At 39.4% G+C, this 27,127-nt stretch overlaps 1 protein-coding gene across 2 annotated transcripts; it reads right to left on the bottom strand.

Moving 5' to 3' along the window:
* Positions 1-1,525: 1,525 nt before the first annotated feature.
* On the bottom strand, positions 1,526-26,310 carry TSPAN3 (tetraspanin 3). 2 transcript variants are annotated; one of them, XM_044230574.1, is made up of 7 exons: positions 26,120-26,310; positions 13,391-13,582; positions 13,092-13,166; positions 8,503-8,604; positions 7,434-7,586; positions 7,088-7,171; positions 1,526-2,422 (listed from the first exon to the last, which is right to left on the bottom strand). In XM_044230574.1, exons 1-7 carry the CDS (start codon positions 26,180-26,182, stop codon positions 2,330-2,332), a joined length of 762 nt encoding a protein of 253 aa, XP_044086509.1. In that variant the 5' UTR covers positions 26,183-26,310; the 3' UTR covers positions 1,526-2,329. The 2 variants fall into 2 exon arrangements, with proteins under 2 accessions (XP_044086509.1, XP_044086510.1); XM_044230575.1 differs by lacking the exon at positions 26,120-26,310 and having other exon boundaries at positions 13,391-13,461; positions 13,503-13,560.
* Between the last annotated feature and the right edge of the window lie 817 nt (positions 26,311-27,127).

The raw sequence follows: 27,127 nt of genomic DNA, 5'->3' as shown, positions 1-27,127 counted from the left end.
TAAATTCAGACCCAAAAAGTGGCTCTTTTGCCCTCTGAAGAAATAAGCACTGGGGAAAAGAACCTCAGGGTAATACAAACTCCTAGTCCACCATTAAAGGGAGGAAGCTGTTCTTTTGCCAGGCAAGCAGAGAATGAGTAAAGGAGTGTGTGGGCATCTTGGGCAAGTTCAAAGAGTAGACTAGCAATGGCATATCTTCCCAAAGCAATTTCTTACTTTGGAGGCTCAGTTCTGCTGAGGGCAGAAAATGCTGAGGGCAACCAACCTCAGTCCAGATGATCGCTCACTCCAGCTCCAACCTGTGACGGGGAAGCCATAGAATGGTACACATAAAAAACCGGAAGGGGGAGGAAAAGAAACAGGGCTGGAGGGGAGAAGGCACTAGTCAAAGGTTGTGCGGACAAGCAAAACATCCCTGCCTGCTGTGCAACCTGTAGAGAGGGGATGGGTCAGGGGACATATCAAACCACCTGTAGTTCTCAAAAACCATGACTTGTTTTAGTTAATTTCCACTTTATGAACAGGAGTTAGTTTTTACTCCTCTCTCAACACCTCCATTTTCAGGCAGGACAGACTTGCATAATTTCCCCCAAAACTGACAGATCGAAAACAGAATGTGAACCCATACCCCTAGATGTGGTCCTTATTTATTCCCTAGCTCTGTTCCTAATTCTGCTTCCTCAACTGACTAAGCCAGAAACCTGGGCCTCATGCTAGACTCCTTCCATCCTCTCCGTTCTCACTGTCCCACGTGCAACCAGTGATGGAATTCCACCACCCTCCTCTCCACTGCCACCAACAGTGCCCTACTCCAGGCACTCCCACTCTCTCCCAAACCATGACACCCACGCCTCACTGAAGCCCAGTCACATTCTCTCCAATCATTCTCCCTGCTGCAGCCACAGGGACATCCACAACACATCCACTGGCACATACTCGGCTGCCTTCATTTTCTGGTGATCTTGGACCTCCGCAGAATGTCATGGGACACTCTAGAGGACTTGCGCTTTGCCACTTCAACTTCTTTTCCCAGCCCTGTATTTTAAGCTCCAGGAACAATAAGCTACTTACAGCTCCCTGCACACTCCAACCCATCTCATACTCCTGTGTATCCTCTCCGGCAAAGCCTATCCAAACTCTGAGTTCAGGCCTCTTCTCCAAGAAGTTGGCCTCTGACCCCTCTGGGTACCTCTCCTCTGCACTCTTTTGTTACTACAATCATGTATGGAAATTATGTGCTTCTGTCTATGCCTCCTATAACAGGACTCCACATTACCCTTAAAGGCAAGGAAGGCACCATCACTGTATGCCGGTGTGTCACATCACTGTACGCACATGCTTAGCTGTTCCATATTTGTAGGATATACTGGCTGAAAAGCATCCGTGGTTTTCTGGATCCCAAGGCCTTTAGAATTTGGCAACGAATATAGTTAAAACACATGCAAATCATGACAGCACCAACATTTAAAACATTACACTGCTGCTTGGGAACTGAAGTATCCCCAAAATAATTAAAAAGTACATGTTGAGGGGTGATACAGAGTTTATTGAATTAGATTTTTCTATTTACAACTGAGATCACATCTACATACTATTTTGCTAGTCTACATGGGTACATTAAATCCTAACGAGTTTAGACTTACAATGAATGGGCTCAATCATACAAAACACACACACACTCACACTAATTGTTTTAAAACAGTAGTGCATACATTATACTCCTCCTATAAAGCCAGCTTTGATTAAAAACTGCTAGTTTCAAAGATCAGTCTGATTTTGAAGATGAACCAAGAGACACACTGTATGATTCTAAAATCTATTTTAGCAATTTTATACATTTGCTATCTTATTGGACTACAGTATATGTTTTTTAAAAGGACACTGAGGAGGGGCACCATCTGTTGTTAACTTTAACCGCAGCTGGTTTCCTCCCCCTCCCCCCAAAAACTTTTGGCCCGAGTTCTCCATCATGAAGACTGAAAGGGCCCAGTGATACTCTGGCAGCAGCCCCATTACTGCATGGAGGTAACAGAAGCAGGCCCAGGCCCTCCTTTGATTCTCCCACACTATGCAACCTGCAAATGGTTCTGAAATTAGAACATATACTGCCAGACTTAAAAACTTAGGGACATGGAGAGTCAGCTAGACTAGAGGAAAAGAAAATCATAGGTGGGTAGGGAAGTAGGTGGGCACATGAAGAGCCAAACTGCTTTGTCCGACACCTGTGTGCTTTAACTAAATGAACTCAGGCCGCCAATGCAGTCGACCTGCTCAATTCACCTTCCAAATCAGAATAACAAGACTAAAAAGCTTAGGCTTGCGTGTTCTACTATGCATAGGTTCCGCCGGTGATGAGGAGCTCATAAGCAGGATCTCTACTCCTTCTGCACAACACGATGCACGCGCATAACATGCCCAGCAGCTGTGGGAAGAAAACAACAGGAGAAAAAAGAAGGCTGAAGACCCTCTCATAGCAAGTGTGTATTTCTTGGTTGGCAATGGAGCTGTTTCAAGGTTCCGTAGTAACAACAGGAACAGAAACAATTTCTAAGGAAAACATTATCTTTTTAGGAACCAACTGCAAAATTGTTTTTTATTTTATTTAGATTAATCTGAACTTGGGACACATGTAACTGGCTAGTGGCTACCACACTGGACAACAAAGGTCTAGGGAGTGGAAAGACCAATACTATGTGTATTAAGGAAACTTACTGGTGGTCTTTTTAGGCATCTGGATTTGGGGACGCAGGCTTTATTAACAATCCACAAAATTCAGTACATGAATAGCCCAAAAGCTCTATGGTGGAAAACTAATCTTGATGCCAAAAAATTGGTTTGAAGGGTTTTGTCTCTTTCATAATTATTTACTATTTTTGAAATCCCGATTTGGCTCTATGGTACTACGCACACATTACTTTTTAAAGGTCACTCTTCCTTCATCATTTTATTTTAATAAGTCCTAATCCTTCTGTGGCAGCAAACTGGAATTGTAATAAAGTCATGCCACGTTATTTTGAATAAGCAAGAGGATTAAAATGGATTAAAGAGAAAACGATTCTAGAATTTTGACCTGGCTTCTTACAAAATATAAATCGTAACCAAAGAGCTAAATAAGAGTAAGTTAATTTGCTGTTCTAACTTTTCATTGGCAGTGAAAGGTCTCGGTTACTGGATTTTAAAAGGCAAGGCTTTCTGTACAAATGGGGTTAATCAATTTCAACAAAATGTACTGGATCCATAAACACATTCTCAAAGTCTGAAGTGGAAGATTACTAATGAGACACAATACACAGAGAATAAGGATGTCCTCAGTCTGAATTCTCCATGGTATAAAAGTCACACGCTCCAATTTCTGCCCTCAATTAGCCCACATTCTTTCTACCCATTCAGGATATATATTTGCTGCTTAAATCCATCAGTTTCATTATATCAATATTTGCTAAGTGCAATAACAGCACAAGGCACCTTGAAGACATTCTAAAAGTGGATATTATTAAAATTCAGTAAATATCTTTAGCCAGTTCTGGACATGTTTTGTATCTAATTCTTAAAGAAATACATTTCCATTCACTGTACATCATCAAAATATTCTTAGAATAGCTATAAAATCAAACACAATTATGTTCCCAGGGAATGTTAAACTGAGCAATAAAAATGCTAAGCTCAGAAATTACTGATTTTCTGGAAAAAAAAATCTCTCTTCCCATCCCACTTCCCTCAGATTCCTTCTAGTTGGTTAACTTCTACTGAAGGACTCAGCATTCTCAAATGGGGTCTGAAATAAGCATCATTTCTTTTCCTGACTTTTATTTCAATTAAGTCAACTTGTACTGATTTTAAAACAACTAAAAAAGCTTGATAAAACCTACTCATGCTTGGGAATGAGTCTGTTTATGAACATTAAGCTCTACACATTAACTTCTTACAGTCCTAACCTCATCACTAAGTACTACAGGCTCACTTCCAAAGCTCTGCTATACAGAAATTTCACTGATTATTAAAATTTTCCAACAACAGACTTCGAAATATTTTAACTCCAGAGTTATTTCTTGCAATAAAAATTTCCCCTGCAATATTCAAGTCATGAGAGCTAATCTGCACTTAGTCTAAATATAACACCAAGCAACTGCAAAAAATGATTGCTAAAGAGAGAGGCAAGTGGTGATTAAAAAAAACAACTGCCAAGGATTAAATGTTCTAGAATATACTGTGTAGGGGGCATTATGGGAAAATAGGTATTGTTATACAAGGTTTTGGAAGTGCACACTGGAAACAACCTTTTCTAAGAAAAATGTGGAAATAAACCTATCAAAAAGCCACGGCCTCCTCAACTTCATAGCTACAAAGTTTTGCTACAGACTTTGTACAAGCATACAGAGGTTATCCATTACTTGCATTTCTATAATAGCAAGACTTCTATAAATGCCCATTAATGTAAATTAAATTATAATGTCCCCCAAATGGAATACTATGCAGCCACAGTGAGACACAAGAAGGAACCAGAGGTTACATACCATATGGTTCCATTTATATATTAAAATGACAAAGATTTTAGAAATGGAGAACAGATCAGTGCTTGCCAGGGTATGGGGGGAGGAGGCACAGGATGGAGGCAGGTGCAATTAGTTACAAAAGGGTACTAGGTGGAATCACTGTAGTGGTAGAACTGTTGAGTATCTTGATCGTGGTGGTAGATACAGGAACCAGGTCATAAAACTACACAGAACCGAATATACACAAATAGGAATGAAAAATCTGTATAAAATTGGTGAATTATATCAGTGCCAATACCCTGGTGGTGATACAGTATAGTTTTGCAAGGTTCCACTGAGGGAAACTGGACAAAGCACACAAGGACTGAGGGAGGCTTACATTTTTCTAAATTTATATCATCTGAAAAGAATTCTATCAAATGGGTAAACTTACCACTTCTAAAAAAAGTTAACAATTAAGATTTAATTTCCTCTAAAATAAAAACAAAACAAAACCTAGTCCTTCAAGAATTAGCTTCCCAAACCTTGTTTTAAATTTTCTAAAGAAGAATTACTTCAAGTATTTCTTTAAAAGTGTGTCAGAATCAAGCCAGGGTCCTGGGATCAAGCCCTACATCATGCTCCCTTGCTTGAAGCACAAGAGATCACTGATCTTTGAGTTGTTTTTGCCTTTGATCAGGTTTTCCACACCAAGGACACCAATCTAAATCAGATTCTGAGTATCAAAAGTTGAGAAAACTTACAGGTACTCTTTTAAAAAAGAAAACATACTAGGGAAAACTCACTATTTCAACTCTTATGTTTTTTTCCCCTTAAAATCAAAGTTTTTAAATTTTCAAAACCACTAGGTTTTGAGTCTGTGAAAGTTCTGAATCCTTGATTGAGTTTTGCTGAACTGAACACATCAAATCTTTATCAGCCATTACCTAAAATCAGGGTGATTTAAGTATAAAATGAATATGAGAAGGCATACATAAGTTAAGAGACTAGTTAAAATATTTATTAGCCCTCACTGAAAAATACTTAATGAAGCAATATCTGCCTGGTTAATAAGCGTAACTAGATGAGGGACATAGCTAAAGTAACGATTTTCATTGGTCTTCTTTATACATGCTGCATATTTCATGATCACAAGCACCTTACAGTTTCAAAGCTTTTTTGTCACATGATAGTATGTGCTGATTTAGTAACACAAATGAAATCATTAAGAACGCACAGACCAGGATTTCCCTTGGGAAAAAAGATCTCCCTTATGTTTCATTATTTTTAGTTAAATGAATGTGTTTGCTCAGACAATCAAAATATGAAATAACATGCCTGCTGATCAACCTATTACTAGCCTGAGCCACAAAGTAAATGCTTAGAAGGGCAGAGACCATAGCAAATAAAGAGCTAGGCTTTTTAATGAATCATTTCAGAGCTGTTTGAATACCAGCAAAGTAAACAATCACCTTTTTGCCATTTTAAAAGGCATTTCCCATCAAATACACTAGCTTTTGTTCAAATATACAGAGAGCAGGAAACCCAAGCAACTTAAACTAGCAATTTCATTGGTTTTATCTAACAATTAAAAGATACCTACACTTTCTTAAAATAGATTCTCTAGGCTTAAAGCATATTTCAAGAACTACCAAAAGAACACTCTGAGAACTAGATCTGACACAAAGGATTCTCAATCATTTCAAACAATTGGCTGTTCCTCAGTTTAAGATTCCTCTGACATAATCCCTAAGATATACTGTATACACCTGAGAAACTAGCAATGTAGTTTTAACAAGCAGAAAAAATAGCTATCTTTCTTCTTTGTTTTCAGGTAAAGGATAAGGATGTGGGGGGGTTGGTGGGAGAGGGAGGAAGGAGTAAAGTGAGAAGTAATTAAACAGTCACCAGCTACTCTGAGCATGCCATTATCAGGTGGGCAAAAGACTGTAGGAGTTGGTAAAACAAGCCCCTTCGGCTACCCATTTGCAGAAGTGCCAAGTGATGACGTGGGCTCCTTGATGGCTGTCAGTTTGAAAAAACTAAGTCCACAAATACAGAAGAAGTTAGAGCCTCAGTTTTCACTTGGTCTTTTCTTCTGTAAAGCAAAGGAAGTGTTTCTACTAGTTTAAGAGACTAGTGCTGTAGTCAGTTCTGGCTTTACATACATGGACATACAAAACCCTTGAGGACAGAAAAGCAAGCAGAAGAAATAGTACAAAAAGAAAGAAAGCTTTCTATTTTCAAAGTGAAATAAAGCAGTAAAATTTTTAAAAATTCTGTTAAGTTCTATTGAAATACCTTCCAAGAATATACTGGGACTGGAAACAGTATGTATTTTGAACAGGCCACTCATTAATCAAGTCAAGAAAATAAAGCAAAGTCCCCTCAGACACAGTCCCCACATCCAGATCTCTGGTTTCTTAGAACCATTTTGGGTCTAGGTTTAGAGACAGGAAATGGAAGATGTTGGAAACTGGTGGCCTATTCCTCAATCACTTCCAAGTTATCTATATACACCAAGCTTTAATAGCATTTAATGGTTAAAACTATTCACGGCTGACATCAGAGAATCAGCACACTCTGATAACAACTCCTTGGTGAGCTGCACTTACCTGAATAGCTGCAAATGCCAGTGCTGCCCAGATAACATGCATCATGATTTCTTGTAGCTTCTTCACAACTAGTGCTTCGCATCCCTGAAACACACAGTCATCCTCATTAGAAGTCTTTTTTAAAAGTGAAAGTTGCAAGGTCGAATATTACACTTAGTGGTGGAAATGGAAATAATAGAAACCCAAAGAAGGAGAGACAATGCATTTTAAAAGAATTTACAATAACATAAAACAACATTACAGACAAGCAAAAGAGCACAGAAAGGATGTTCTAGGTAAAGACAATTCACAGAGAAAAACAGGCTACCAAGCTAGATTCAAATCTTAGCCAAGAAACCAAATTTACCTCGGCATAGAGGTCAGAGGGGTGGGCCAGACTGCCATTACAGCTGCTGGCCGTCTCTCTGCAGCAGCTCAGTGGGACACTCTGGTTTTTAGTTTCTTTGAACCAGTCTGTATTTTCCCAGTCTGAATAGTTGTGAATTCCACAACAGTGCAGCTAGTGGGGAAGAGAACAGAAATATCAGTCCTCACAAGACACACATATCTGTGTTGAACTTTATAATTCCGCACACTGCAGAGCTTTAATCTACTCTAGACCAAGGAGGGCCAATAAAACTTGCTGTAATGATTGAAATGTTCTGTGTCTGCATGTTCAACATGTTAGCCACTAGCCACTTGAGGCTATTGAGCACTTAAAATGTGGCTATGATGACTAAGGAACTGAATTTTAAATTTTAACTTAAATAGCCACATACGACTAGTAATTTTAGAACCTCCACATGAAAAGCACATAACGCAGAAGAGGTAATTTATAGCTAAGAAAAATCTTCATATCTTACATGTTAAAAATCTGGTTCTGAATTAAATATTATTTCCAATGACAACGTGCTTCAAATATTTTCTCTGAAATGTCTGGGATTTGCTTTAAGATAATCTAGCAAAGCCATGTGGAGTCAAGATGAAATAAGACTGACAAAAACTAACAATTTGGGGGTAGGTTTATGGGTACTATACTATTCTACCTTCATGTACTTCAAATTGTCCTTCCACACTGCCCCCCGCCCCCGCCATCTTTCCTGGTCTTGCTCTCTAAATGTATATGAAAAATCTCTTACCACCTCTGAAGTCCCTCGCGGCACCCACCTTTCCTATTGACCATACCCTTCTTCAGTTATCACCTTCCTGACTAATTATTTATTTTTTTTGGGGGGTAAAAAGTCAAATTCTTCTTATCTAGTTTTGATTAGGTGATAGTGGAAAAAACTTTTCAAGGGTGAAAGTAAAAATAATAGACACATCATGAAGCTAACCATGACTATGAAAATACATGTCTGATTTACATAGTAATAGAGTTTAAGGTTGACCCAACAATAACTGGCCTTCAAAAAGAAATTCACCTCAAGAGAGCTCACCTGTCTTTGTACATAATCAATAGCCCGGCTAGCAGCATCAGGGTTGGTTCCATTGTAGGTCTTATACACTTTCTGAATGCTGCGATCAACCTCATTTTCCACCTGAATCAAAACAAAGAACTCAGTCCCTTAATAATACTGGTAAAATTAACATTTGTCAAGGCTCCAGCTAAAGTACCTAACTAACATGTATGGCAAGTTGCCAGATAGCTCTGTGAATTTCTCATTAGAAAAAAAATTTTCTCCCTTCCTGTCTCCACAGAAATTCAGATGAAAATTCAGACATATTACATCACAGATTAAAACCATCCAAAGAGAAGATTGTGTGCAAGATGGCAGATTAACAATCTATTCAAGAGGGACAAAGCAGCTGAACCCTGAGACAGATGCTGTAAATTATAAATGAACTGCCTTCCATTTCAAATAAACTTTTAGTGGGCTGGATTTGCTCATTTTTCCTTTCCAAAGGGAGGTAAAAACAATAGAACTTTAAGCCCCCCCCCCCTTTGGAACAAATACCAACAAGCTTTCCATTTTATTTATTCAATGTTTAGATTTGGTTAAATATGCAAATGTAATCAGCAAGTTAAAAAAAAAAATCAGTCCCCAAAAGTAGCCTTTTATGAAAAAAGTGCAGTTCAATGTGTGAATGAGGATACAGGAAATAAACTTAACTTATTGCTGTCAATCACTAAAGTGGCAAGAAAGTGTCATTTAGTAAAATTTGCTTGTACCAGATTCTCCTTACCCTTCTAAGATGATTAGACCTACTTAGTAATTATACCAGTTATGTGATACAACTATAAAGCTGATAACCAGTAGGGGTATGATCCGATGCATTCCTTTTTGGGGGCACAGCTGCCCTGGTGCCTTATGTATCAATGGTCTGAATATTAAACTGGCATATTATGCCTTTGATTTAAAACTGTAAATTACATTAGGAATACTTCTACTACATCTTTATCATAGCTTTAAAGTTATACTCCAATTAATTAACTTAAGCCAGACTATTTAACCTTAAATGGTACTGTAGATAGAGAGCAAAAACGGGCAAAATAGAAACATATGTGAAAGAAAAGAGGAAGTGACTAAGAAAGAGGAAAGGGACAAGGAGGGAGTGGCTGGCAATGGCTCCCTTGGTGTTCAAGTTGGAGGGACCCCTTGCTCCTCCGGACGGGCATAGATGGTAGGATCTCAACTAACAATTATCTTTTTCTATGTCCAGAACCAAGGCATTTTTTTTAAAGAGGCAAAGGAAAATGAAGTCCTCATTAGTTCTTTGAAAGTCCTTTAGTTCTTCTAAAACAGAAAGCAGAGAACTTGTATGTCGTCCTCTCATACATGGCATTTATGGGCTAAGGAAATCTGACCAAACTTCTCAGCTGACCAACTATTCATCTGCAGCTCATACTGAGGTAAAGAAAGTTAAATACTCACAAATTAGAACAGCAGAACACTTTGTTATATTAAATAAGACCAGACGCCTTGACAATTTTTTTTATTCAATCCATCACCCAATTAATCTATTATCATAACCCCTTGCCACTGCTGGACAGTCAAAGATGACTGCCTACCCTAAAGGAATTTGGAGTCCCCAGACTAGATCTTTTGAAGATACACTGTAGCAGAATCCAACAAGGGAAAAGAGAGAAAACTATCTTGTTCAGAAATCACTTGCTTGTTGGTTTAATGCTTCTATTATCCTGCCTCAAATGAGGAAAGTGAATTCTGATCAGATATTACAACAGCCTCTAATTTAAGCTCCAGAAGGATTTTACAAAGGGCTGTAACATCTCCCCCATGTGGAACAGTCACTAGGGTGTGCCTATAAAGTTTAGTTAACAGTTAGCTGGAAATTCTTCATGAACAAATCAACCACATGAAATAGCCTGAGGTTAAAAGCGGGCCTGGATGAATAAAATTTTAAAATGAATCCTTCCTTCAACAGACAGCTGAAATGTAATGTAGCTGATAGCTGAAAATTCTCTAGCATATCTTGGGTTGAGAATATATGGGACAGTAGGAAAACCCTTTGGCTGATCTCTATCCTTTGAGTTCCAGAGATTTATGTCATATATTAATTTATACATACAAAACCCCTGTGTTGTTCAAAGGTCAACTGGGTGAGCTGGGTATATATATGGGTACCCATATACATATATTTGTCAAATATAGTTTGAAATCCAAGCAGCCCATCTATGATTTTGACAAAGTTCTAAAACCATTCCTAACAAATATTTGTGGAATAAAGGACCTAATCATGACCTAAATTGACTTTCACATATTCTCTCAATCCAAAGAATATCTTGTGCTTTTCACTATTACCTCACATGTAAAAATCAGTGGCAAAGGCAGTTATACTGTATTTAACAAATGGAGAAGCCTCCCATGGTAAACTGAGGAAGTCCATAAAAATCATGGGCTTTTAAAAAAGTAAACATTTTCATTTAGCTTAAAGCACAGAAATGTATACTTCACACTGATCTTATGATGCAAGCCTATCTTGTCTTTGCATAAGATTCACTGATTAGGGGCGCCTGGGTGGCTCAGTGGGTTAAAGCCTCTGCCTTCGGCTCAGGTCATGATCCCAGGGTCCTGGGATCGAGCCCCGCATCGGGCTCTCTGCTCAGCAGGGAGCCTGCTTCCTCCTCCCTCTCTCTCTGCCTGCCTCTCTGCCTACTTGTGATCTCTGTCTGTCAAATAAAATAAATGGAATCTTAAAAAAAAAAATTCACTGATTAGAACACTTTATCATTTGTTCTGCACAAATCACATCCTTAATATATTGACAGTGACTTCCAGTTCTTTAAACTGTTGAAACATTGCAACAAAATCAAAGTGTAGAATCTATTAAATATTAATACATTTCCCCTAAAGCTATACAGTGATCATACCCATATCTGATTTGATCAAAAATGTTTTAGTGACCACTTGTTTTTACCAAGTTTCTTCAAATTGTCCAATTTTCTTTCTTTCTTTCTTTCTTTTTAAGATTTATTTAACAGAGAGAGAGAGAGATCACAAGCAGGAAGAGAGGCAGGCAGAGGTGGGGGGGGGAAGCAGACTCCCCGCTGAGCAGAGAGCCCGACATAGGGCTCCATCCCAGGACCCTGAGACCATGACCCGAGCTGAAGGCAGAGGCTTAACCCACTGAGCCATCCAGGCACCCCCAATTTTTTTTTTTTGTGTACTCATTTTTTCATAAACTTAGTATCTAATTAACTACATAATTACACTAACAACTACTCGGGAGTACGCTTGCATCAGGCCTGATAGCTCACAGCCAGTCCTGGTTCCTTCCCCATGTTCCCTCACAGAACCTTCCTCTAACAGAATCCATGTACACTGAATTCCACTTTTGCATGTGCTTCTCACAAGACCCCAAATTACACAGCACACAATACATTACAGAAAAAAATTACTGTGGTAGAAAAATACATAAAAACTGAAATAAGTTAAGCTTTCAGGAGACTTCCTGAGATCAGAAACCACATTTAAACATAATCTTAGATGCCTACATAGGTATCTTCAGTGGAAAGAAGTGTTCAGAAAGAGCCTGAAATGTTGTATTCTTTTTTTAAAAGAGTTCCTTTTACTTATTTGAGAAAGAGCAGAGAGAAAGAGCGCACAAGCAGGGGGAGGGGCAGAGGGAGAGAGAAGCAGGCTCCCCGCTGAACAGAGAGCCTGAGGTGGGACTCAATACCAGGATCTTGGGATAATGACCTGAGCCAAAGGCAGACACTTAATGACTGGGCCACCAAAGCGCCCCTGCTGCAGTATTCTTAAACATAAAACAAAAGCTCAGTTCTCTGGTATGTATTCTTTATTAAGCCAGGAAACTGGACTTGCATTTACTAAACGCATTTTGTTTTCTTACACACACACACACACACACACACACAATTAAGGCAAAATTGACATCTAACATTATGTTAGTTTAAGCATGGTTTAAACTTTTTATATGGCAAAATGTTTACCATAATAAGTCTAATTAATTCTTTCACCATATATAAGATTTCTTTATTGTGATAAGAGAACTTTTAAGATCTACTCCCTTAGGGGCACCTGGTTGGCTCAGTGGGTTAAAGCCTCTGCCTTCGGCTCAGATCATGATCCCACAGTCCTGGGATCAAGCCCCACATCGGGCTCTCAGCTCACTGGGGAGCCTACTTCCCTTCCTCTCTCTCTGCCTGCCTCTTTGCCTACTTGTGATCTCTGTCTGTCAAATAAATAAATAAAATCTTAATTAAAAAAAAAAAAGATCTACTCCCTTAGCAACTTTCAGACATGCCTTACAGTATTACTGACTTTAGTTGCCATGCTGTACATTATATTCCCATGACTGACTTACCTTTATAACTGGAAGTTTGTACCTTTTGTCCCTTCACCCATTTTACCCAACCTCCCACAAATGGCAACCACCAATCTGTTCTCTGTGCAATTTCTAATGAACTTTAGATATTTAAAGCAGTGACTAAACTGAAGTAAGGCAAAAGAACATGTTTATTCTGATAAAATGAATTTGTTCTATTTCACTTGAAACACTTAAGCTGCCTTTTAAAACATATGAGTTACAGTAGACAACATACCTTTGCTCTGTAAACGTATCCCAAAACCACTACAACAACTTCTGTGACAAAAACCAAGAGTAGGATGATAACAAACTGTAAGGAAGAAAACAGTGTCAAAGTTAAATACAAACTGCTCTAAATAGTCTTGATATAAAACCAGTTACCTGAGATAACTGCTAGAAGACAAGTGCTAATTCTGTTCCAATCGTAAGAGCCAAAGAGTCTATGGAGTTTCATGCTTGATTCAAGCCAGTAATACAAACAAAATATTCCCACATACCATGATGACACACACAGTCAGTAAAGTGCTAACTTACCGTGGCAAGTCCACAGCGGCTTTCTCGGATAGTGGCGCAGCAGCCAATTAGGCCAATAATGAAAAGCAGGGCTCCTACAGCTATGATCACTACTGCAGGGATGAGAGTATACACATCTTCAAAGAAGTGGTCATAGTCATCATAAGTGATAAAGACATAGGCTCCCACATAGCATAAAATACCAGCTGCCCCCTGTAGAAAACAAGATCAGAGCACTGGTAAAAATCTTTAAACTCTGTTAGTAAAGTGTTCCTACTATTTCCTAGTAGATTATTATTTAATGAGATTTGTCATCACTTTAAAAAAATTTTTTATTAACATATAATGTATTATTTGCCCCAGGGGTACAGGTCTATGAATCGCTAGGCTTACACATTTCACAGCACTCACCATAGCACATAACCTCCCCAATGTCCATAATCCAGTCACCCTGTCCCTACCTCCCCAACCCCCAGTAACCCTCAGTTTGTCTCCTGAGATTAAGAGTCTCTTATGGTTTGTTTCCCTCCCTATCCCATCTTGTTCCGTTTTTTCCTTCCCTAACCTCCACCATCACTTTTAAATCTACTCATATACTTTTTTTTTTTTTTTACAGTGACGCTGAAAAATCTATTATTCATTAGTAAGAACACTTCCTTACTAAAGTTGAAAAGTTTCCCAAACGCTGCCTTCTTTTCAATAACTGATGGTTCGGTTAAGATCAAGAAACCATGAATCCAATAAATATTGTCAAAAACAAACTCTCCGGGGCACCTGGGTGGCTCACTGTGTTAAGCCTCTGCCTTCAGCTCAGGTCATGATCCCAGGGTCCTGGGATCAAGCCCCTCAACGGGCTCTCTGCTCAGCAGGGAGCCTGCTTCCCCCTTTCTCTCTGCCTGCCTCTCTGACTACTTGTGATCTCTCTCTCTCTCTCTGTGTCAAGTAAATAAATAAAATCTTTAAAAAACAAACAAACAAATTCTACCGTCCCCAAACACACAGGCTTATATGCAACTCAATTACAGGTCTACCACAGATCAGTGGTGGGGTGGTGGGTTATGCCTTTGCTCATTGTAGTTGCCCTCAATGAATGAAAAAAATTATGTACGAGTTATGTACAAGTGGCATAGCCAGGATTTGAATCCAGGCAATCTAACTCCAAAATCTGCACTTCTAACCTTTATCCACCTACTTGGAAAAAGAAATCACAATAATAGTTAGTAACCTGAATCTCCATTTTCAAAAAACTTACTGTCCGAAGACTGCAATAGTAAAGCCAGAAGGCTCAGTTAACTAAAGAACTTTGCAAACCCTTCAATTTATTCTTTAGAATGGTACTTCTCAAACTCTAAAGTTAACAGGAATCACAGGAGGACCTTATTAAACTGCAGACTCTGATTCAGTAGGTCTGGGGTTGGGGCCTGAGACTCGGGATTTCTAAATTCCCAGATGACACCGATGCTGCTGGTTCTTGCACTACACTTTGGAAAACAAGGTTTCCTACAGGGAAAGTGAGTGCAGAAAGTCACAGAATAGAGATCTATCTTATTTCGCCTCTGCTCCAGACACCATTCTCCAACTGCAGTTTTATATGCATTCTCCTCTCCTCTATTATTGTCATTTTGTTATCATTTTGTACCTGCTCAATGCTGACAGCTTAATGCCACGTGTTTATATGTGAATGATCAAATGCAGTGTGAGGCTAAGTGTTAAAACACTTAGTGTAATGACTTATCATTTGTAGAACACTTTGAGACTTTCACAGGAAAAGAATGGTTTCATTGTCCTTTAAAATTTAACACATAAATCATTAATCTCCAAACTAGAAAACAACCTCCACAATGATATTAGAAATATCATTAACTCTTTCAACCTAAACACGCAGTTTTTTTCTCCAGTCTATGGGACACATTTAGTTTGGGCAAACCAGATCAAGACATGAGCTCGGTTAAAATCAGAATGAGGCAAAATAAGGCCCATGAAGCTGCTGCTCCCTGCTCCTCACCTCAGATTCCATTAGCCTACATACACCCTAAGAGAAAACTGCTACACCCAAATGTACACATATTCTCTCGTTTCTTTACCTCTCTGCTGTACTCGTTAGAATGCCCTATCCACACTTGCCTGAGGACTCCTTGTTGTCTATTAAGATGCAGGTTCTTGGCCTTTTCAGGCTGGAATAGGTGCCCTTTATGCACTCCCACATCACCTGACTTTAACAGAGTATTTATTACAACTGCTGCAACTTAAATATGTCTCAGTGCACACATGCAGACACATAACTGCAGTAACCATACATGTCTCAGCATACCTTTAGGGCACAAATTTTGCCCATCTGTCTTTTAGCCCCATATCACCACCCAGCACCTAGAACGGTGTCTGGCGCAATCAAAATTTATTGAGTATAATTCATCTCATCCTTTCCCTTGAAATCGCACACCTCCCTTTTCTATCTTAAGATTTAGTTTTTGTTTTTTTCTCTTCAGTCTAATTTTATAGTTTTTAGTTCACTATTCAAACATGATTTGGCAACTTAATCTGGTTTACTAAATTCCTGATGGTCATCACATCCAGAATAGATTTTTAGTTTATAAATGCTGAACTGATAGCAACCATGCCTGTTCAAAAGTTCTCAGAGTTTACTGACATACTTACTTAGGGGGTATATTATTATGGGATGAAGGCAGGCCCAGGAAAGGGGAAAGAAGAAAAATAGCTTAAGAGTTTGGGTGCATTATTACAGAAGTACATGGGCTACCTAACATTCTTACCAAAGAAAAACATTCTATCTTTTATTTTTTAGATTTATTTATTAATTGAGAGGCACAGAGCGCACGCACATGCACTTCCGAGCAGTGGGAAGCAGTGAGAGAATCTCAAGCAGACTCCCTGCGGAGTAGGGACTCAGGGCTCAATCTCACCCTCAAGATCATGAGCTGAGATGAAATCAAGAGTAGGATGCTCAAATGACTGAGCCACTCAGGCACCCCAATACTATTATTTTTTTTTACTATATATGTGTGTGATAAACACACACATGTATGTACACATACATATTTTGCTAAAGTAAATATCTTCAGTCCTCAACTGAATTAGGATCCTAAATATGAATCAATCAAATTTTGTCCAGTTTGTCTTCATTAATCATCTTTCATTCCTTTGGATTCTTAGCTTTTCTTACTCTAAAAGGTAATTTTTATTTTTTAGAAAGCTTAATTAAAATAAATTTGAGCTTCTAATAAATGAAATTTTAGCCTACAGAAATCTGAATGAAAACAAGATAAAACTGGAAGAGATATGTATTCAATTAATCTGAAGCATAGATACTAAAGTACTTGCATTTTAAATACAAAATGATGAGCCTTTCACCTAAAGAGACTCACAATTAAAGAGACTCACAATTAGTGTTCCCTGGGAATGCGCCAAGGGAAATACTTCCAGTGCGGCCACCCTTCACCCAGACTTGAAGCACTCAACTGAAAGTGAGACTCTGAGGAAGCAGAAAAACCAACCAACAGCAGATATGACCAAACATGTAACAAATGCAATGGAAGGCTAGCAGGAGATGCCATCTGTAAGGCTGCCTATTTTTTTCAAATTGACTTGAGAGCAGTATCTTTTCCAAGGCTGCAAACTAATCAACAGCCAATTCACACAGCAGAGTTGAGAACATAATAGAACTCTGTTTTGAACACATAGTAGGAAACAACTTAGTAGTTGCACAAAGCAGAAACTACACTGATTGCTGGTGAGTATATCAATCAAATGACTCGTAACAGCTTTGTTTCCTAAATTGAAGACAACTTCAAAATTTTCTTTTGATATCTGTATACAGTGTTTATATTTTAAGTTGCATAATGAGCAACTTATGAAATTACATCAATATCTTTGAAAATATGGAGTAGGTATCCGAACAATAGCCGAAGGCCTAAAAACAATATGCAACTTCTTCAATGATTCTAACCACCAGTATGAAAAACAAAGGTAGAGCTGTATGGCAACAGAGAGGAAGTTATAACTAATTCCTAACTAGTATGCAGAGTCATCACACAGATGTTTAATATAAGAATTACGGCTATAAGAAAGGCTAAAAGGTAAGCTGGGTTAAATCCTGCTTTTGAAGGGTCATGATGGGATTGGGATCTATCAAAGGATCTGGGCTTTGCCAACAAAGCAGCTGCAGAGGGGGAGGTGCCACAGAAGAGAAGATGAAATGCAGAACTTGGAAGAAACTGCACTGCACTGCTTTAGTCACTGCTGAAAAAAATCTGAGCCTCAAAGGAGGATTTGTGCCAGGACAGTATACTAAAAATATTCATCCTTTTTCCAAAGACATGAAGGGAAATTTAAAGGAAAGGCTGAGGGCTGAAACTATCAAAAGAATAATTTTTTAAAAACTATCCTTCCTTATCTTTTAAAAAACTCATGCCCTAAATTAAGCCACAGAATTTTAAAATTACAGGAGAGAGAGTGTTTTTCCATACCAAGCTGTTCTCTAAAAACTAAAGCTATCTTGCTATCAAATTTTGGAAGCAGAATTCCAGAAGTATGATATTCATTTTATCCTTTACCCTTCTATTACATACACACAAATGTAAAGTCACTTTTAAAGTAAAACATTTCATTCTTACTTAAGATTGCTTTTTCTATAGTTTAGAAACTTTAAGCTATATAAAACTATAGTAGGGTTTTTTTGCTTTGTTCTATTTTTCAAAACTTCTGTGAAAGAAGTAGCTGATAAAATGCTGAAATCCAAAAAACTACTAAATTCTTTCAGAAGAAGAAGGAATATGAAACAAAAGGGGGCACATTATGAACAGTGCAACTTGGCGAAGGAATGTGGCACTATCAGCCTTGTTAAAAGCTAGGGAATAAAACAGCTCTGTTGTGAAAAGTGTACCTATATGGAAGTTTAGAAATGTGACGGTGAAAGCATCCCATAGAACATTCTGGTGAAGATAAAGCAGAATAGAAGTGATTTTCTTCCACTGGTATAGTAATTGATTCATGTCCAGAACTGGCAAGAATCTCAAGACAGTGTACAGATGAGGGACCATGTGAGGTCATGCAGCTAAAATCACAATATTTGACAAGTTCTTATCCACCTGTGTGAACTGCTCCTTCAGACTAATTTTTGCCTCAAAGAATCAATTGGTAAAATAAAAGTGATTGGAATATTGGGAGAAAAAACAATCAAGAAAAGGCAAGGTGAAAAACACTGTGTACTCTGGACTTTTAAAGAAAGCAGATTTCAAAAAGAAAGCAGAGGATAAAAAAACAAGTAGAAATCCATCTTATGTACAACTTTTAACATTTAATTCAGTTTCCTGTACACTAAAAGAAAGAGAGAGGAAAGAAAGAAAGAATGAAGGAACGAGCAGGCCAAGCTATATTCAAAGATGTGTGAGGGTACAGAGAAATGAACCCTCAGGCTGGAGTAGAGATTAATACAGAATAATCTTTTTGGAAAGCAATCTGGCAACACATTCTAGCCTCAGTATTTATGATTTCACACCTATTAATTCCACTTCTAGGAATCTATCCTTACGAAAATAAGTCATATGGAAACAAAGAATTTGCATGGAAGGTATGTTTATCAAAATGTTGTAATATTGTAACAAAATTATAGCAAAACAAAAGAAAAAACCCTGGCATCCAGAGGTATACTTGGCATTAAAGCTTTTAAATATTTTGTTAAAGCATAATTAATAATAATAACTAATAATGTAATGTGCTAAGGGGAAAACATACATAACATATGGACATTAAAAAACAGTAAATTTTGTCTCTGCATGTGGAATTATGGTGATATTAGTTTGTTTTCTTAAAATACTTTTTAGTATCATCTTTAAAAAGCAAATATATTATTTGCATAATGAGAAAAGGAAAATATTTATATTTTTTTTAAAGATTTTACTTACTTATCTGTCAGAGACAGACAAGCAGGGGAAGCAGCAAGCAGAGGGAGAAGCAGACTCCCTGCTGAAACAAGGAGCCTAATGTGGGACTTGATCCCAGGACCCTGAGATCATGGACTGAGCCAAAGACAGACACTTAACCGACTGAGCCACCCAGGCATCCCAAAATATTTAAAATTATATCTGAAATTCAGACTTTCTTGTTCTCTCACAAATAAATTCCTGTATCCGTCCTTAACCACCAACATAAAATATGCATCTCTTCCACCCCAAATACTTTAGGCACCTCTGCCAATCTCCTCTGCTTATCACTTTTCTCTGGTCTACCTGCCTTTGACTCATCTTCAGATGTTTTCTGATTATCTAACACAATTCTGATTCTTTCAGTACACATTATCCTTCCATCCTACCCCCATCACCACATAAACATCACCTTTCAAGGAGACAAAGTAAAAAAAAAAAAAGAAAAAATTCCTACTTAGGGTTGCAAGGTTTTGACAATAAGCCACTTCTGCCATCATTATCTGTATCACTGCATTACTGTCATCATTCTTAAAGAAGAAATATCTTAATCTTTTTGCACCGCTATTATTTTGATGATATGCCAGAGGTCATGTTCCTCAATTCTGTCCTATTTTCATTTTCTGTATTCCGTTTTTTGCCACTGTTTATCTAGTTTAACAAAGTTGTTCACCTAATCCAATTTACAGCTACCAGCTGAAAGACCCAAAAGTTTGGGTGGTAATGAAATTGGAGATGAAATAATTACCAGAGCCAGATTATTTTAACAGCATGGAAACTGGCTATTTTCAGATTGTAGGGCTCCAAGGGTCATCTGAGAAGCATGGAATTTAAACATGCATTTTCTTCCTGAGACCTTCTGTCCCCACAATCTACTCTGACTATAAAAGAAATCAGTTTTTACTGGAGCCTGAGATGCATAAACTTTATAGTTTGTCCATATTAGGTGTTATGTATTTAATCAGTAGAAACAACAATGTAAGATACAATATCTTGGCATTTACTATATACCACCTTCAGAAAATTAAAAACAAATTTATAAATACAAGTAATTTTTCTCGTCACCTGATTCTACCAAATTATTAAGGTAGGGGAAGGAGAAGACATAAAGGAAGACTTGAGACTGCCCATAAGATTTATTTGACAGGGAGAGAAGGAGGAAGGTACACCTAGAAATTAAATTCAGTAAAGTATTAGAAGAATTTGCCTATCTGCTCCCTCACCCCATGGGCTGTTAGAAAACAGGGACCGTCTTTTTGGTTTTTGTACTTCTTAGAAACAAGTAAAGCACAGATATTCAACAAGCATTTATGAGTGAATGATTCTTAGGGTATACCTGTCTGGTGCAAGTGTAAATTTTATGGAATATGTTTTCTGCAAAAATCCTAGAATGAACTGGATCTTATGGAACAAAATCCATGAAAATATTTTAGTATATGTGCTGCCGAAGCGAGCACTCCATGAAAATATTTTAATGCATGATAAATATTCTAAAAAGCTAAGAAACAACCTATTCCTTAAATTCCAACTAAAGAGAACACGCCTGCATTTGGTCATCTGACTGATTCCAAGCTCCCAATACTGAGTTCTTTCAGTCAATAATTACTCAGAGCCACAAGGCACTTGATCAGTGGACAGATGACTCTAAATGAATTAAGACTGGAAACATTCAATTTCTTAACTGCCAAACACAAGGTGAGAAATAGGTCTCCTGTTATGTACCATGACTAGCTTACTGTCAAAGTTAGCTTTTCTTTTGGTGAATTAAAAAAAAACAATAATGGGGGGGAAAATCTGTTAGCTGAAGGTGACACAGTCTTTTTCAGAGCAGTCATTCATGATGATAGAAATATGGTAAACAGAGAAGCGAATTCCAGGATGTCTGACGAAAGTTCCAGTTTAAAAGTATCACATCCCCAACCCAAATGCATAAGAAGTGCTGGAAAACACAAAATATGTATAAGGAGATTTCTGACAAGAAGTTTTCCTTGAAATATTTCATTATAAATTTTTTTTAAACAAAAGCAGGAATGTATAGTTAAATCTTCTTTTGGTAATTTACCAAAAGAAAATATACCAAGTATATTTTTACCATTAGGCGTACAGGCTGTTCCCTGCTTTAAATGCCTTCATCACCCTCAAATCACCCCAAATCAGCTCCTCCTTATACTACAGATTACATTTCACCTCTTCAGGGAAGACTTCTTTGCCAACCTAAAGCAGCCATTAACTCACTCACTCTGTGATATTACCATGTTTTAATTGTCTGCATAATCACATCAGTATCTGATATTTTTCTTGCTTATTTTTGCTTGCTCCCCTAAAAAGAAAGTTCTGTAAGAGTAAGATCTTCACTGTCTTTTCCATCATTTTATCAATAACATAAGCACAAACTAAATGCCCAAGTATCTGTGCTATATTTAACAAAGGAACTTTCCTTAATTATATATATTCAGATCGAAGTATGATGTGAAGCTTTTCTTAAAAAGATAAATCTTAAAGGTTACATATGGCTTTCAAATATGATTTGTATGTATAGGGGACTACATATAAGTGAATGATGATGAGCGAAGGTGCCACATTCTGAAGTTACTTAAAAAGGCACTTAAAAAGTGTCTCACCTTCGTGTCGTGCTTCCTACTCCATAGATGTTTTAGCATTACTATTGCCTCTCACACAAATGAAAAAGTCCAAACAGATATGACACATTATATATTCTACAAGCATGGACAAAGTTTTGTCTTGCAGTCCCTATAACGTCCAAGACACATATCAGCAAAAGAAATACAAGCCAACTGGCTTTTTCTTACAGGGTAGAAAAAGTAAAGCCAATTTGTGTAATGTGGAACTTGACTGAATACTCAACCAATTTCCCAGAATAAAACTTGAAAATTAAAAAGTACTGATTTAAACTTATTTTAGATGAACCCTGCTCTGGGTCAGATCAAATGACCCACTGAATTAAGAATCCTTTCTGACCTTGGTACAAAGGTGCAGTTTATAGAAGAGACATTAGTTCTCCTTGAAATATTTCATTGAAGACGATTCTATTAGTCTTCAGCATTTAGTCATGTCCTCAAACACTCCAGTCTTCCATAAATTATCATGGCCTAGCACTAATACGCTTACATGTAAAAAACAGAAATTCAAGTTGTACACCTGATTTCACTTGTCCAAAATTATCTTTCAAGTTACAGGCCCTAACATTCTGGAATTTGGTAAGGAGCTCTCTAGTTCCATGAGGACAGCCTTCAGGATTTTAGTAACAATTGTTCGCCCTTTTAGTTTGTGCCTTTCCACAGTTAATCTTCTTAGACTGCACAGTCCAAAAGGATACAGAACAAGTCAATATAAACTATTTCAACTGTCAGGTCATTTAGCACCAAGCCTAGGTATTTCAGGTACATATCTAGTTCCACAGCTCATTGAACAAACTGGCAACTAAAACAGGATTATCAAGATATTAAAAGGTATAGTTTATTTTTTTTTAAGATTTTATTTATTTATTTGACAGAGAGAGAGATCATAAGTAGGCAGAGAGGCTGGCGGGGGGCTGGGGGAGGGGGGGGAAGCAGGCCCCTACTGAACAGAGAGCCTGATGCAGGCCTTGATCCCAGGACCCAGGACCTGATCATGACCTAAGGCAGAGGCTTAAGCCACTGAGCCACCCAGGCTATACCCTTAAAAGGTATAGTTTAAAGATCTTGCCAAAGCAATTAATGCACACTCGGCCATTATCCAGAAAAGCCATTAACATCTGATTGTGAATAGGCGGTGCTATAGAACTATAAAGTCTTTAAAAAGTTGCCCAAGGGAACCTAGGTAAACTTTTGATATACTCTATGCAGGGAATGTTTATTCTTCCGTGTGTGTGTGTGTGTGTGTGTGTGTGTTAAGGCATTAAAAGGAGGGAGGGGCCGCTATTTAAGAATACACTTAGGGGTGCCTGGGTGGCTCAGTGGGTTAAAGCCTCTGCCTTCGGCCCAGGTCACGATCCCAGGATCCTGGGATTGAGCACCACATCAGGCTCCCTGCTCATTGGGAAGCCTGCTTCTTCCTCTCCCACTCCCCCTGCTTATGTTCCCTCTCTCGCTGTGTTTCCCTGTCAAAATGAATAAATAAAATCTTAAAAAAAAATACACTTATTAGAACTGAAGAATGCATTACAAATTCTCAGAACCAGTTAACATCTGTTGTATGTACTTCCTTGTAATGACCTAATTTTTTAAACTGACAAGTCAGTGTACTTTAAATGATGGTACAGGCTCTAACCTTAGTCATGTCCTCAAACACTCCAGTCTTCCATAAACCTGTACCAGGTTTAGAGAAAGTGACTCCAAGAAAATGACTCTAACCTGGCTAATGAGTTCCTTCCCCCTTCCAAATCTTTTATAAGATTTGATCTAATATCACGGGCTCCAGAGTATAAGACAACCTGGGTTTGAACACAGACTCTGCCACACCTTGGGTGTGCAACTTCACCTCAGTAAACCTTAATGCCCTCATCTTTAAAATATGCATAAGAATATTTACTGCCAGATGGGGTTACTGTAAGAACAGCACTGTAAATTGCTCAGCACAATGCCTGGGTGTAATAAGTACTCAAATGTTAGTTATTACCAGCATCATCAGATTCCAACAATCTGTCCTTAAACCAATCCTTTAGTGGGAGACACATCTAATACTGTTTCCTCATTAGTTACATTCCACTAATCCTGCTCTAAGCCACAATCTCCCCCTTGTATGTCTGCTTAACTTATCACAGCTCACAAAAGCTTTACTATCCTACTAACCTAGAAAAATGATATTTTTACTACACAGTATGACTTTAGTCTTGGCAATAACCCACTCTGAAAAGCACAACTGAAATTCAATCTAACCTTTCTTTACAGAAGTACCAGTAGACATATACTTACACCATTTCTAAAGATTCATGAGCAATCACTTAGAATTAACTGATATTTCAGAGTAAATGAAAATTTAATTATCTTTTAATGGTTTTAAAGATTTGTTTGTTTGAGAGAGAAAATGCTCGGAACTGGGAGGGAGAGAGGGAGAGAATCCCAAGCAGACGCCCCACGAGTGAGAGCTGGGCTGAGCTCAGGGCTCAATCTTGGGGCCCTGAGATCATGACCTGAGCCAAATCAAGAGTCGGATGCTTAACCAAATGAGCCACCCAATCGCCCCCCAAAATTTAAAGAAAATGGTTCCTGTATTTTAAATATTGTGTTACATTAACAACAATTCCAGTCCATGAGACTGAATAGTCTAGAACTCACTTGATAGTTTGGTTTTCAGAATCAAATAGCTATGCCCATAAAAATCCCAAGAAACTGTAAAGGGTACAAAACCAAGTCTCTGCCTAAGTACCTTACTATTTAATAGAGTGTCTCTCACTTGAAGATCCCTGAAGAATTCTTTTACCTTTTAAAAAGGTTTGTAACTCAAACTACAGTGTGAGAAACACTGCTCTAATTGGAAGAGGTCATAGAAACCCCAATGTCACCTGGGTGATTTTGAACAGGTACTAGCAGGACCCTTTCCATCATGCCATAAATAACCTAAAAGACTCCATGGCAATATTTGTGTGTAGTGCCTTATTATATATAATTATGTTTTTATGCTACAGCAGACAGAACATGAAAAGTTTCATCCTCTGTTGAGGTGGGGCCATGTAAGAAGGCAAGGATTCTTTCCAAATGAGGTGTGTGTGTGAGAAATTGCTGAATGGGGACATACAAAAGTATGGAAAGTGGGAATGTTCAAGAAGTGTCTGGGGACTGGACAGCAAGTGTTTAAGAGCATGACCAATCATGAAGAAGGAAAGGTGACTGAAGACTTCTGCTGCAATACCAAGAAGAGGTTGAACCTTATTGTACTGCTGAAGATTTTTTTCGGGGGGGGGGAGGGGTTGTTTTTTTTTAAATAAAATGATGTGAGGGAAGAAATGCTTAATTTATCAGGGTGCAAGGTCCAAATGGACTAGAAGGTGGAGAGTGATAGGAACAACACCGGTTACTACAAAAGTTCCTGGCGAGATAAGAACCTAAACTGCCATGAAGTGGTTATAAACACCCCTTTCTTTGGGGGCGTGTCCAAAAAACCCCCATAAGCCACCTTTTGCTGAAAGTGAACTCACTGCTTTCAAAGTCTTTTGACATCCGAATCCTATGTAACCAGGGCTTACGATCTCCGGTTACTCAAGCCCAGTGACCAAAACAAATATACCGATTTTCTTGGGCAAAGAATGATCTGGCTTATCAAGTAGAAACCTTTCAGTTTTCTGGGCGGGTAACCAGCTAAGCAGTTCTCTACACACAAAGAGCAGTAAGTCAAAATCCCTCAGCCCTGAGTCGCTAGCGTCCCCGCGGAGCCGCACCTTTGCTCACACGCCTCGGGGCTGCCACTGGAGCTACGGGGGCTCCGGGCCCTGACAAAGAAGCAGAGCCTGACCCGTTGGGGAGTATCCTGTTTCGAGCCTGAGGTCCTGAAAGAATCTGCAGTGAGAGCCCGCCATGGAGCAGGCTGGTCCAGGGGGAGGGCCGCAGCCTCACAGCCCGGATACCCTGGCGGGGAGCCAGCGGGCCGGAGACCGGAGCCCCAGGCGCGGAGGCCGCCGGAAGCCCCTGAGAGCTCCCCTTCTCCGCCCTCCGTCCCAGCCCGAGAGGAAGCCTCCGCCGCCGGGCCCCGTAGCCCGCAAGCTCGTTACCGCTGTCCCCGCAGCGCCGGGCCCGTCGAGCGCCTCAGTAGAGGCCTCCCCTGGGCCGCGCCGCCGGCCCCTCGCCCTTCCCCGCCCGTCGGCCCCGCTCACCCAGAAGATGAGGTTGAGAAACACCAGCACGGTCTTGGAGGAGGTGATGCCGCACTGGCCCATGGTGCCGGCGGCCAGCGGGGGCCCTGCTCGGCGAGCGGGATGCGCTCACCGAGCGCGGCGGCAATGGCGGCGCCTCTCCACTGGCAAGTGCCGGGCCTGCGCGGCGCTCACCGCAGCCCCCGGTGCCGTCGCGCAGCCCCGGCCCCAGCAAGCACCTCGCTTCTTCGCGCAGCCGCCGCAGATCCCCGGGCTCCCCGCGCCGCTCCCTGGCAACCGAGTCCCGCCCCCGCCATCTTCAGCCAATCACTCCTGCGGTAGCTGCAGCGAGGCCACGCCTCCTAAAAGAGTCGAAGATTCAGCGCCTGTTGTTGGCCTCCGGCCGCCCTTGAAAGCACTAGTCTCGTCTACGAGTTCCAGAGGAACAAACCCACTCCCCTCTTATTGAGCTACGTTTGCTATGCTAGCCTTCAAGATGATTGAGGGCTCGCAGAAGGCTCTTTCTGCCTAGCCCGTTCTACCCTAAAGAGGTCGGAGCGCGAATCTCTCCCACTTCACGTCGTTTTCCTGACAAGGTAGCACCAAAGCGGCACTGTGTGGGAGAAGTGCAGTGAACACCAGCAAATTTTTATGGAGAACTTCTTGGGCCAGGCGCTAGGTCAGCTCTCAGAAGCGTCATCAGAAAGGAGAAAGGGCTGCTAACGGCGGTGGCAAGGCGGAGACACGTTTCCGTGGTGAGGTGGCAAGGTAACAAGTCAGTCTCAGAGTAGGACTCGATGGTTTACAGAAATGTAAATTTCTTTCTTTCTTTCCTTCCTTCCTTCCTTCTTTCTTTCTTTCTTTTTTTTTTTTTTTTAACATTGCAACATTTCACTCTCTTCCCACAATCTTGGATTGATCATAATAATTAGCATTTATTGAGAGCTTACTGCCTATCACACACTTTCTGGCTACTAGTTCATTGAACCCCCATGGCAACCCTAGGTGGAGGGACTATGGTTATCAGCC

Source organism: Neovison vison, chromosome 13 (genome assembly GCF_020171115.1).
Source record: "Neovison vison isolate M4711 chromosome 13, ASM_NN_V1, whole genome shotgun sequence".
Lineage (NCBI taxonomy): Eukaryota > Metazoa > Chordata > Mammalia > Carnivora > Mustelidae > Neogale > Neogale vison.
This window is presented reverse-complemented; position numbering and strand designations above follow the sequence as displayed.